The sequence below is a fragment of the Nematolebias whitei genome, chromosome 13 (assembly GCF_014905685.2).
Source record: "Nematolebias whitei isolate Nwh7 chromosome 13, NemWhi1, whole genome shotgun sequence".
NCBI classification, from domain to species: Eukaryota; Metazoa; Chordata; class Actinopteri; order Cyprinodontiformes; family Rivulidae; genus Nematolebias; species Nematolebias whitei.
The window spans coordinates 32,877,207-32,890,198 of NC_056510.1; the positions used below are offsets into that span (position 1 = coordinate 32,877,207).

At 43.8% G+C, this 12,992-nt stretch overlaps 1 protein-coding gene across 1 annotated transcript in view; it reads left to right on the forward strand.

Annotated features, from left to right (window-relative positions):
- Window positions 1–5,776, forward strand: part of usp9 (ubiquitin specific peptidase 9) — a 90,723-nt gene extending 84,947 nt beyond the window's left edge. The window contains exons 45-47 of the mRNA XM_037687067.1: window positions 3,458–3,487; window positions 4,279–4,377; window positions 4,986–5,776. Coding sequence (XP_037542995.1) covers window positions 3,458–3,487; window positions 4,279–4,377; window positions 4,986–5,210 — 354 coding nt within the window. The 3' untranslated portion in view covers window positions 5,211–5,776. The remainder of the gene's footprint in view (window positions 1–3,457; window positions 3,488–4,278; window positions 4,378–4,985) is intronic.
- The last annotated feature ends 7,216 nt before the right edge of the window (window positions 5,777–12,992 follow it).

The following is a 12,992-nucleotide window of genomic DNA, read 5'->3' on the forward strand; positions in this document are numbered from 1 at the left end:
GCATGGGGGTGGAAGCATCATGCTTTGGGGGTGTTTTTCTGCACATGGGACAGAACGACTGCACTGTATTAAGGAGAGAACGACCAGGGTCATGTATTGCAAGATTTTGGGGAACAAACTCATGACAATGACCCAAAGCGCACAGCCAGGATAACCAAGGAGTGGCTCTGTAAGAAGCATATCAAGGTTCTGGAGTGGCCTAGCCAGTCTCCAGATCTAAACCCTATAGAAAATCTTTGGAGGGAGCTCAAACTCCGTGTTTCTCAGCAACAGCCCAGAAACCTGGCTGATCTAGAGAAGATCTGTGTGGAGGAATGGGACAAAATCCCTGCTGCAGTGTGTGCAAACCTGGTGAAAGACTACAGGGAATATCCTGATGCATGCTCAATAATCCAGGTAGAAAAATCTAAAAAAGTTCAATCTGGTCCTCTGGACATACAAAAACAAAACAAAGCAAAAACAACAAAAAAATGTAGAAAGGTTTCGTCTCTCATCCGAGAGACTTCCTCAGTCTGAGGTGCTGTATTCAGCTCAGTCTCTTAAATAGCACCTTCTCAGAGTGGATCAACCAGTTTTGCTGCTGACAACCAAAACCAGCTGATCACATGCTCAAGAAAGACCATCAGCCTAACAATGGATAATTAGCACACTGATGGCTATTTACTATTCACAGAGGGCTGAGTGATACTAGCAATCACAGCATTGTAAGAGGGGGACAATTGAACACATAGGCCTCCACCCCTGTTTAATGATGGACGATTTTTTTTCACAAAGATGGCCTCCTTTACTCCTCTCTCAAACCATCGTTCCTCTCTATCCAGGATATGCATATCTCAATCCCTGAAAGAGTGACCGCTGGCCTGGAGATGAGTGTAGACCGCAGAGTCCTGGCCTGATGATGTTGATCTTCTGTGCTGGGCCATCCTTTTGGCCAGTGGCTGTTTAGTTTCCCCAGTGTAAGACTGATCACAGCCCTCCTGACACTGAACAGCATACACAACATTACTCTGTTTGTGCCGGGGGACTGGATCTTTGGGATGAACCAGTCTTTGCCGTAATGTATTTTGGGGTTTAAAAGCCACTGGGACGTTATGTTTAGAAAATAAACGTCTCAGTTTCTCTGATACTCCCTCAACATATAGAATGACCATTGGTCTGGGTTCCTCATTTTCGCCTGTTGGCTGACTGGGGTCCTGTTTGGGTTTCTTCTCTGCTTTCAGGAAGGCCCAGTTAGGATATCCACATTGCTCTAGAGCCTGTCTTGTGTGGAATTTCTCCTTCTGCCTGGCTCCTGAGCTAGTGGGACGCTGTCTGCTCTGTGATACAGAGTCCTGATGACTCCTAACTTGTGCTCCAAAGGGTGATGGGAGTCAAACTTCAAATACTTGTCTGTGTGGGTGGGTTTGCGGTACACCTTAGTTTGCAAATGTCCTCTATCAGAGACTGAGAGGAACTACAGGAAATGTTTGACCTCTGTAACTGCAAACAAAGGCCGTAGCCAAATATACCAAATATTAACATTGATTTTCACAGGTGTTCAAATATTTATTTGTAGCAGTAACACATACAAAAATAATAAATAAATCATATATTGTGATTTCTGATTTCTCTTTTTTAGATTGTCTCTCACAGTGGACATGCACCTAAGACGAAAATTTCACATCCCTCCATGATTTCAAAGTGGGAGAACTTGCAAAGTTGCAGGGTGTTCAAATACTTTTTTTCCTCACTGTATTTCAAATGTTTATTTCTTTTAAAGTTGATTATTGCAACTAATGAAAACCCCAAATTCAGTATCTCAGAAAATTAGAATCTTGTGAAAAGGTTAGGTATTGAAGACACCTGGTGCCACAGTCTAATCAGCTAATTAACTCAAAACACCTGCAAAGGCCTTTAAATGATCTCTCAGTCTAGTTCTGTAGACTACACATCATGAAGAAGACTGCTGACTTGACAGTTGTCCAAAAGACGACCATTGACACCTTTCACAATGACGGCAAAACACATAAGGTCATTGCTAAAGAGGCTGGCTGTTCACAGAGCTCTGTGTCCAAGCACATTAATAGAGGCGAAGGGAATTATGTGGTAGAAAAAAAGAGTACAAACAATAGGCATAACCGCACCCCGTAGAGGATTGTGAAACAAAATCCATTCCAAAATGTGGGGGAGATTCACCAAGAGTGGACTGCAGCTGGAGTCGGTGCTTCAAGAACCACCACGCACAGACATGTGCAAGACATGGGTTCCACCTGTCGCATTCCTTGTATCAATCCACTCTTGAACAAGAGATAGCATCAGCAGCGTCTCACCTGGGACTGCTGCTGAGTGATCCAAAGTTTGCATTTCCTTTGGAAATCAAAGTCCAGAGTCTGGAGGAAAAGAGGAGACACAGAATCCATGTTGTTTGAGGGCCAGTGTCAAGTTTCTACAGTCAGTGATGGTTTGGGGTGCCATGTCATCTGCTGGTGTTGGTCCACTGTGTTTTCTGAGGTCCAAGGTCAACACAGCCATCTACCAGGACGTTTTAGAGCACTTCATGCTTCCTGCTGCTGACTGACTTTATGGAGATGCAGATTTCATTTTCCAACAGGACTTGGAACCTGCACACAGTGCCAAAGTTACCAGTACCTGGTTTAAGGACCATAGTATCCCTGTTCTTAATTGGCCAGCAAATTCACCTGAACTTAACCACATAGAAAATCTATGGAGTATCGTGAAGAGGAAGATGTGATACACCAGACCAAACAATTCAGAAGAGCTTAAGGCCACTATCAGAGCAACCTGGGCTCTCACAACATCTGAGCAGAGCCACAGACTGATCGACTCCATGCCACGCAGCATTGCTGCAGTAATCCAGGCAAAAGGAGTCCCCAACTAAGTATTAATTGTTGTACATGCTCATACTTTTCATGTTCATACTTTTCAGTTGGCCAACAATTCTAAAAATCCTTTTTTTTTATTGGTCTTAATATTCTAATTTTCTGAGCTAATGAATTTGGGGTTTTCATTTGTTGTTAGTAATAATCATCACCATTAAAAAGAAATAAACATTTGAAATATATCAGTCTGTATGTAATGAATGAATATAATACACAAGTTTCACTTTTTGAATGGAATTACTGAAATCAACTTTTTCATGATATTCTAATTAATTTTATGACCAGCACCTGTGTGTATTCATCACAACACAACAACCCACTCAATGTCGTCTTTTAGCTGAATGTGTTTCCTGTAGCTTTTTGCTGACCTTTTACTTTTAAAATGCAAAAATGTCATTTCAAGGTTTTAAATAGTTTACTCTTTAGTTGTTTATAGGCTGAATATGATATTTTATTGCTGAAATTAACAATACACAACTGTAATTTTGTTGATCTCACTTCAGATGAATTATTTGTATTTTTCTTGGTGAAAAAATCCAGTCAAGTGACGCACTTTTCCTGTAATATTCCATACACAGCTCAAGTGTACTCAGGGAAGCCCAGGGAAGGTCAGTATTCCAGGCACCACAACATGAAGGAAGGAAATTTAACAAAATTACTTAAGACAGAGAAACATTGAGCAGTAGACCAGTGTTTAGATTATGTATCTGACGGGTGTACTTGACATTAGATAGAGTATTTTAGCAGCTTGCCTAAAAGTCTGTGGGAGTTCTGTTCCCATTTTATTCTGCAAAAACCAACACATAAATATTGTAGAAGTTTGATTGTACTTCAGTTTGGCAAAACGCTCTTACTCTAAGACTATTTTTATTGACACCTGTCAGAAGATAAATGTACCAGCAAGACTTACCTATTTGCATATTAATTAAAGATGCAAATAAAGAGTTCAAACCTGTACACAACACTGACAGGTCCTGTTCATTAATATTATCTATTAATGAGTAGATATAAACTTGTCACAGAGCTTTGTCATCAATAAATGTTTGATGAGGCTCAAAGTAATATTACAGCTCAGAATTTGTAGGATGAAAATTAATTACAATAAACTATATTTTCTTAACTTGTACATTGAATTCAGTCACATAGTCGCACCCAGTGACAAAGTGCTTGTGGTGTTTCTAAGTATGTTGAGAGGCATACTGTTCACCCTCAGTCTAAAACATTAAACCTGTTAGTTCACACAGTTAGGACATTTGAGTTTGCTATGCAATCTGCTGCTTTATGCTAATGTGCTAAAGCGTAGCATTACACCCAGTGTTTGTCTAAATAAGTTATCACATTTTATAATTAATAAAATGTGCGACCCACCTGCAATAATTTTCTTTTTTTTTTTTTACAGGAGCCAGATGAACAGGAAGCGCCTGATGATCAAGACTCCTCCCCCCCTGAGGACACGTCTCTTTACCCCCATTCTCCTGGAACCACCCAGTTTCAGCAGGTAGTGTCTCCTAGTTCAGCACCCACAGCTGGTGAACGGATTTGTTGCTGGGACTGTCGAGTTTGTCTTAAAGCACATACAAATAAACCTTTAATGCTTTATTTTCTGCTTGTGCTCGTAAAATTAAAGAGTCAGGTCTCCACTCGGTTTGTCTTCAGTGATTCTGCACTATTCTCATACAGTTTAAAAATGCAGGTTGTTGAAAAAAATGGGCAGTAATGTGATTATTTCATTTGATTTTTACTGACTTCCTGTTTGTTCAGAGCAGACTCACACTAGAGAAGCTGAAAAGCTTGAAAATGCCAGAACTTTAACACGTTTCTGTTTTTATCTGGAGGATTAGAGTTAGTTTGTAGGTGTTAGTTGAGCCATTAAGAACAACAGTTAGTTTTGATGAATGAGAGCTTCATGTGTGCAGCATTGGATTCTCATGACGCTCCATGAAAACAGCTGTTTAGTTTTTGAATCAAGTGCTTTGTTGACGGTAAAAACTCGTTCATATTTCCTTAATTTACAGTTGTGGAGCTCTTTAAATCATTGAATATATTAAGTTTTTCGCACTTTGTTACAAAATCACTAACAAATTCCCAATTTTTCTTCCCAAACAGAACAACCACCCCCACGGGCAGCCGTACACTGGGCCTGCTGCTCAGCACATGAACAACCCCCAGCGTCCTGGCCCGGCTTCTGCTCCAACTCCAGGCCCGACCCAGACCTCGGGTCTCAGTACCACTCCTGGCTCAGGCTCGCGAGCACCAGAGAACTGGGAGGGCACTGAGGAGGTTGCCCCACCCCCAACCTCCACCCCAGCGCCCGCCCCACCTAAGGAATAACCTCCCTTCTGCTGTGCCTCGAGCCTCCATCGTCCTGATCATCTTCTCACCCTTCAGTAAACTGAGCTCCTCTTCAGGCCTTTCTGTTTCTCTCGCTGACCCCAAGGTAGGGCTGAGCCAGGCCTCCCATCGTACCCCACCTCCTCTTCTCCAGGCCACCTCTCTTCCCCATCCACCCTATGGGAGGCGCTCTTCCCTGGCCTGGAGCTCAGTGTGACAAAGGGCCTGCTCGTGACTACAGAGGCGAGAAAATGGACAAGATAAACAAAATGTCAGCTGACGATGCTGACACGCTTATCTAAACAAGGTGTACATAGTTGATGTTTTTGACTGTTCAGGTTCTCCAGTAGCATAACTCCGTGCGGTTTGCTGTTGGGAGATGTTTCAGATTTAATGAAAAACAAGATGGATATTATAAATAAGAAAAAGTTGCCCCCGCAAAAAAACAAGAAAAGAAAAAAAAAGAAACAAGACGACGACGACTCTCTCACCCATGCTCAGTAGTAAAGTTTGTTCAACTATCGGACACTATCTGGTCATTCAAACGTAGGACGACACATTGTTATCATAGTTGTATAATTATTGTTAAGCTCCTTGGCGACCTTATGACCCCATGCCAAACGGACTCACGAGCTGTGGTTGGTTTTAGTGTGAGACTTGGAATTATGGGGCGGGCTTTGAGGGTGTTCGGTTGATGTGAAAAAGCAGCAATGCAACATTGTTCTAAAACCCGTTGCCTTTCTTTTGTTTGTTCTGGTTATTAATTTAACTCTTTCTGAAGCTCGAGTTAATATGCTGTAACATTTAGCATGGCTTCTCACCACGATAGTGTAGCCCGAGGGGAAGTCGTGATCATAACAACCCGAAGCTGTTCTTAATCCACATCTCAGAGGGGTGGTGGTACCCTTTAGTTTGTTTTTTGTTTGCATTTGCTCTTTTTTTTTTCTTCTACTCATCCACCCGAACTACAAATGAAGGTGGGTTCTTTTGAAGCAGTGTACAAGTGGCTTTTCAATAGCACAATATAATCGTCCAACTTCATATTTGGCAGTCAGTAGTTTTCATTTATAGGAGTTCAGAAAAAAACACAATATTCAACAGGATTGCTGCACTGGGCTGTCTGGTTTTTCTATAAACTGTGGTTTGCTTCGGTCTCTTCAGTAGAGTAGTCATAGACAGACTTGTTGCCCGCGGGCTTCGTCTCTGTCATGGAGCTGATTAGTCCAGTGTCTCGTGAGATCCTGAGCCTCGCTCCACAAACGAGGTCCGACAGTTTTACCACAAGAGTAGAAGCTGGTTAGTCACGTTGAGCTCACTTGTAATCCTGTAGGAGTGAAAAGGCAAACATCAGTAAATACTGTATTTAATTGGTAACTTGAATGCATGTATTTTTTTTTTTTTTTTTTTGTCTAAAACATACCAAATACTCCTGCAAATGAAAATATTCTGCCCATCGTATTATATTTAAATATTCTGCTCTTTATTTTATAGAACTTATTTTGTTGTATTTCACTAAAAATAGAATTTGATTTAAGAGGAACGTTTTTCGTCCTTGTGTTATTTTTAAAGAAGATATTGACTGTACAGAGTTCTGCGCCCTGTTTTTTGCCGACTTTTGTTTTGGCCATGGTGTGACATTGAATTCTGGAGCTACAGTCGCGACGTGGACTTTCACTTTGTGAGGTTTCTTTTTCTTTTTTTTCTTTTTTTTGTGCACAAAATATAACAAAAAGAAAAAAAGCATTGCGCCCTTAGCAAATAAAGAACATGGAATCTTGCCTGTGTCATTTTTAATTGTGAACTTTCTCATTCATGTTTATTCTATAGGTTGGCAGGTTGAGTGCAACATTATTGAGGTTAAATCTATTTAAATATTAAGAAGTTTGACAATTTTTCATTCCTATTCATAAAATTAGATATTTAGCATTTATTAGCTTTGACATTCTTAGGTTTTGATTATTCCCAGTATAAAAAGCAGCTGTTGAAGCATTGTTCCTGTTTTTCAAAGTTCATGTTAAATAATCCAGGTCAAAAATCCAACAAAGTTCAGTCAGGTCATCTGAGCGGTTTTTGTTGAGACGTTACATCCTTCATCCAAAGGACTTCATCAGTCCGAGGAGCCACAAACAAACAGTCCCACAAGCAGTGCAGTCCCAGTGCGCCAACTGGTTTGCTGGTGATAAGATGGTTTATTTGTTTTTCTTTCAGCTGCTTCTATGAAAGGTTTGATGATTGTTTTACACCAAATGCACATCATGATGCAACCTGGGCTCAAACCTCATACAGTAACCACTATAGGTACCTAAAAAAAGTTCAGACAGCCCTACCCGATTCAAATCTAAGTATATCAAGTGAACCCACCACGTATTAGTCAGAAGTCTTTCTTTGCATTTCATTTACATTTCCTGTACACGTCTGACTTCAGTTATACTCGAAGACCTGCCACATGCAGAAGTGCAGTACTCAGATGAGACTGCAGACATTGGGTATGTGCAGGGAGGACAGGAGCCTAGTTGAGAATTTCGTGGTGTGCAAATCCAACCACGTACAGCTGAACATCAGTAAAACAAAGAAATGCTAGTGGACTTCAGAAGTCTGTCTCAATTGAGGGGGTCGATGTGGAGGTGGTCAAGAGGACTAAGCTCTCTCGGGTACATGCAGGATTTTGCAGCTGCACAGGAACAACATTGAACTACTGCTTTATCTGAATTAACTGGGACCGGAAGTACTTCCTGTAAATTAAACAACAGTGGGTTGAACTTCTAAAGTGAGGCAGGAATATTTACCAGAAAGGCAGAAGAAGAAAACGTTGGTTACGTACTGTAACCCCAGATTCTATGAGTATAGGCGTAGCCCTTTAAGGCTTTCGCTTAGTGGGTTTATCCCGTTATGCGAAGCATTAGCACTGAAAAATTTAGTCCACGCCCACCTGCTGTGTGGGCCCCACCCGGTCCGTATAAATTACGTTAAGAGCGGGAAATCGGCTCCCAAAATAGCTTTTTTCTTCAGCCATTTAGGAGTCAGTGAGGCCCGACGCTTAAAGGGCTACGCCTATACTCATAGAATCTGGGGTTACAGTACGTAACCAACGTTCAATTTCGTATAGGCTTCGCCCTTTAAGGCTGTCGCTTAGTGGGTTAAGGGCGAAGCAGATGTGGCCCTCGCCTCACTGGGTCCATTCGAACACCGTATGAAGCAGAAGCTTGCCCAAAAAAGTCTAATCACTCAGCTCCCATGTGCGTAATTACGCATTGCGTAATTATGTGTGCCATGCACAGACGCATGTTGCGTAACTATGCATTCTGAATGCATGAACGCCCCGGAAAACATCAACGGGCAGGGAAAAACGCTGAAAAGAGCCATGAACCAACCGGTTTACGGCTCAACCGTATGAACAGATTAATATAACAAGAGAGCTGATTATTAATCAGATGAACTGATTGGTAACAATAGTCGTGAACTGATTAATGACAATAGAACCAAATAACAGTCACAACTTGTGACTGATAACATCTCACACTGTAATGCATGCAGATAGATGTGAGTAAAACAGAGTTCCATGAAAACAATAATATTCATTCTGTAACACTAAAGACAGAATGTGTCATGGAACGAGCCGTCACATCACCTAAATAAAAGCGAATAAATGAGCAGGGTGTTGACCGCGCGGCCACAGTGCAAAATGTCCTGCATTGACATACCATTATGCAACGCAGTTGAAGATGCGATACTGGTCCTGCAGGTCCTGATCAAAGCTTCAAAGCAGGTCCTGTCAACCTCAGAGTGTGCTCTGAGGTTGACAGGAGACTCTAAATCTGATGCTCTGTAGGCTTCAGAAATAGTCTCACACAGCCAGTGTGACAAGCGCTGGGTGGATAACGGGCGACCTGCAGATGCATCTCTATAATGCACAAACAGATGTTGACGCATTGCGGCTGTGCACGCTATGTAACACGTCAACGCCCGCACAGGACAGAGAAGATAAAAAGACGTTACTTCATCTGATCTGTGTGAAAGGGGGGGGGGAGACGACCCCTCCAACGATATCGCTCTTGATTAAAAGAGCTCGTGATGTATTAGGCATAAAAGCTGGGTTGGTCTAAAATCAGCTGAGCTGCCGTCAGCCTAATTTCTGAGACATGACGGAGCGACAGAGAGGGCAGATAAACACACTCACTCTCTTAGCGGATGTTAAAGCCAGCAGCAGGGCTGTTTAAAGAGACAAGAATTTATGTGGAACCTGATCCAAAGACTCAAATGAAGCTTTGATCAGGACCTGCAGGACCAGTATTAAATCCCACTGGAAACAAGTGGGTGTGAGACAGGCCTGCATCTCTGTACACCTTTTAGAAAACGCTTCATCAGCGGATGATAAAACCTGTTCTGTCTCAGAAACCTTCATGTCAGGAAGAGATGGCTGCAGCGTACGTTTTAAACGTGCTGGATGCAAATTTCTGTCCATCAGCTGCTGCAGAAAGAACAGCATGCCACCTAAAGAACATGAGGTGGCCTCTACACCCTTCTCTGTACACCAGCACTGAAAAGCTGTCCGCTTTGATGTGTACATGGCTGTGGTAGATGCACCACGAGAAACCTGAATTGTGCGCATTACATCCTGTGGGCAACCCATCCTCTCTAAGTGGATTCGTTCAACGGCCAGACCCACAGGTGCTGGCCTATTTCTGGGTAACTCCTGGTCGCTCCTCCTGCCTGGAAGGAGAGCATCCTCCCTCTACGGCAGTTTCCACGGGTGCCCCGACAGCAGGCATTTCAGGGCTGGGAACCATGGTGCACCTATGCGCTCGGGGCCATCAGGAGAGCTGTCAATCCCTCCTCCTGAGCTCGGTTCAAGAACCGTAAGATCAGAGGAGGTGGAGAAAAACGCGTACAGAAGCATTTTGGGCCATGGACTGTGGACAAACGCATCCAACCCCCAGCGGTGGTTCGTCTCATGGGCTCAGAGAAGCGCATAATTGACACTGAGCATTTCCCGTGTCACAACAGGCCCACAGCTGCTATATCAATCTGAGACAAAATGCTCCGTCAGAGGCTGATTAAAGGTTGTTCTGTCTACGACAACTTTGAGACAAGAAGAAAATACGGTTGCAGCATACAATAGTCGTGCTGGACACTAGATTTCTGTCCCTCGGCTGCTGCAGAAAGACAGCATGTCGTCCAGTGGACATGAAGTGGCCTCTACGCCTTTCTCTGTACAGCAGCGTTGAAAAACTGACCACTTCATGTGAACAGTGCTGTGGTGGTTGCAGCACGTGACTCCTGAATCGTACGCACTACATCTTGAGAGAGATCCATCCTCTCAAAAGATCTGCACAGCGGCCAAACCACAGGTGCTGGACTATTCTGATTAATTCCTGATCGTTCCTCCCACCTGGAGGAAAGCGTCCTCCCTCCATGGCAGGTTCCACGAGCGCCCTGATAACAAATGTCGTAGGCCTGGGAACCATGATGCGTTCACGCACTTGGGGCAGAGGGGCTGCCAGTCCCTCCTCCTGAGCTCGGTTCAGAAAACCGTGATACCAGAGGGAGAGAAGAAGGTGAGAGGCATTACGACCACAGGCTGTGAGCAGGCACGTCCACCCAGTGGTGGATCGTCGTATGGCTCCACGATAATTATAATTGACATTGAGCGTTCTCTCGTGTTGCTACACGTCCGCAGACGCTGGCAGGATTCTACCGTGTCTGAGCCCTAGCTCTGGGTGGAATACATGAGATGTACCCACTCCAATGGAGAGCAGATTGGGTGTGCCCCACACAGCATCTGTCTCACAATGTGGCACATGGGTTGAATAATGCATACATTTCCTGCTAGTATGTATGCAACAGTCACTTGCTGTCTGAGAATCAAAAACCCTGACGATTCTGCAGCTCAAGGTCAGTGTTGAGTCACATTCAAAGATCCCGTGCGACACTTCAAAAAACATTTAAAACAGCTGCTTTGTGGAGAGCCACAGCGCTCCCACAGCTTGTTAAATGTGTGTGACGTAGGTCTGCCGACGGAAAACAGCTGATATCACTCAACTGATTTACGTGAGTTGCACTGCTGCCACCTGTCTGTACAAGCTGCTCAGCAGCAGCAGGTGTCCAGATAACGCAGAATTAAAGCGGCTCAGGCGCATAATGGAGTGTTGTTTCTCACAGCTCAGAAATTGACAATCTAGAATAAATCTCGTTTTTCCGGTTCATTGGGACCAGGAAATGATGAGAGAGACCTTGCGTTTCCTCTCCATCTGAGACTCTAGAAATTACATTTTAAAAAAGAATTTCCTGAGCTTCTGCTAGAGGGGACGAGATCTGTTCATAAATGACAGAAAAAACGTCACAGAGTTCCTCCACACCGGGGTTTGAGCTGAACTGCAGCGTGAATCCCGGATGAAAACGTTTCGCCCATCTGTCTGGAAGTGCGCGTTCATTGCCACCCGTTTATAAGCTATAAAGCGGGCACGCATTTATGCTGTGAAAACTCACATACATGCTGATGTGAACTGGAGTGCGCTGAGTGAGAGTGCAAGACGTTGTGTGTTGCTGCGGGAGAACAGCTCATGTGTTGTGTTCACGTTGTGTGCCGCTGCTCCGTGTAACGCTCGGGAAGCGGGTGCACATATGAGCCGACGCGCCCTGAAGGGTCGTGTGTGTGCGTTCTCATGCGACACTTTAAGCCAGGATTGCCGCGGGGGTGCGCATTGGCACTGGTGCGTTAAGGAGGCACCGCGCACCATCGGTGGAGCGGGGTTACCACTGGCTCGGTCTGCAGAAACACGTTCATTGTTTGCTGCAAATCACGTGAGCTTTTGAGTGATTCCACGAGCTGCAATATTAATTCAGACAAAAACCCCTTCTTCGAGGATGTATGAGCTGAGCCGCTGTGAGGCTTGTGGAGCTGCTGACGCCGCGGGAGCACGCGTTGGTACTGGAGCGGTCAGGAAGCAGCGCGCGGCATCGGTGAAGCGAGGCTACCACTGGCTCGGTCTGCAGAAACACGTTCATTCTTGGCTGCAAGTCACGTGAACTTCAGAATGATTCCACGAGCTGCAGTATTAATTCAGAAAACCTTCTTCGAGGATAAAGGAGCAGAGCCGCTGTGAGGCTTGTGAAACTGCTGACGCCGCGGGTGCGCACGTTGACACCACTGCAATGACAAAACGTGTGTCGCTTCTGCCGAGAGCGAGATACGTTGCTGAGCTCGTACCGTGGTCTCACGTGAACGTTGACGTGAACGGCGGGCGCTGAGAGCTGCGTGCGCGCTTTCATGCCGCGGGGGCGCGCATCGGTACCGCTGACAGTGAATGAAAACAACCTTAAAAAAGTCTAAAAAAGTTAAATCTGGTCCTCTGGACATTCAAAAAAAACAAAACAAAGCAAATCAACAAAAAAATGTAGAAACGTTTCGTCTCTCATCCGAGAGACTTCCTCAGTCTGAGGTGCTGTTTTCAGCTCAGCATGAGCATGTGTAGTGAACTTGACCTGATGTCAAATCTTGACCTTAGGATCTTATGGTCAGAAACTGTCATTTCATTGATTTGCATCCAGAAATACAGGTTGATCGATCCTGAGACTTTCTTTCTTGAATTAATCAAGTGGAAAAGACAATTCTCTATGATCATTACTATTTTACAAATGTTTTGATAATCATATTGTGTTAGTTCAAACAATGTTTACATGTTGAAGTGAACTACTCATTTTTATTTACTTAAACAGTAGTAATGATTTTTAATCCTCAATTCAAAGTGAAATCAAGTTAGAGTACGTTACAGAGTAATGATT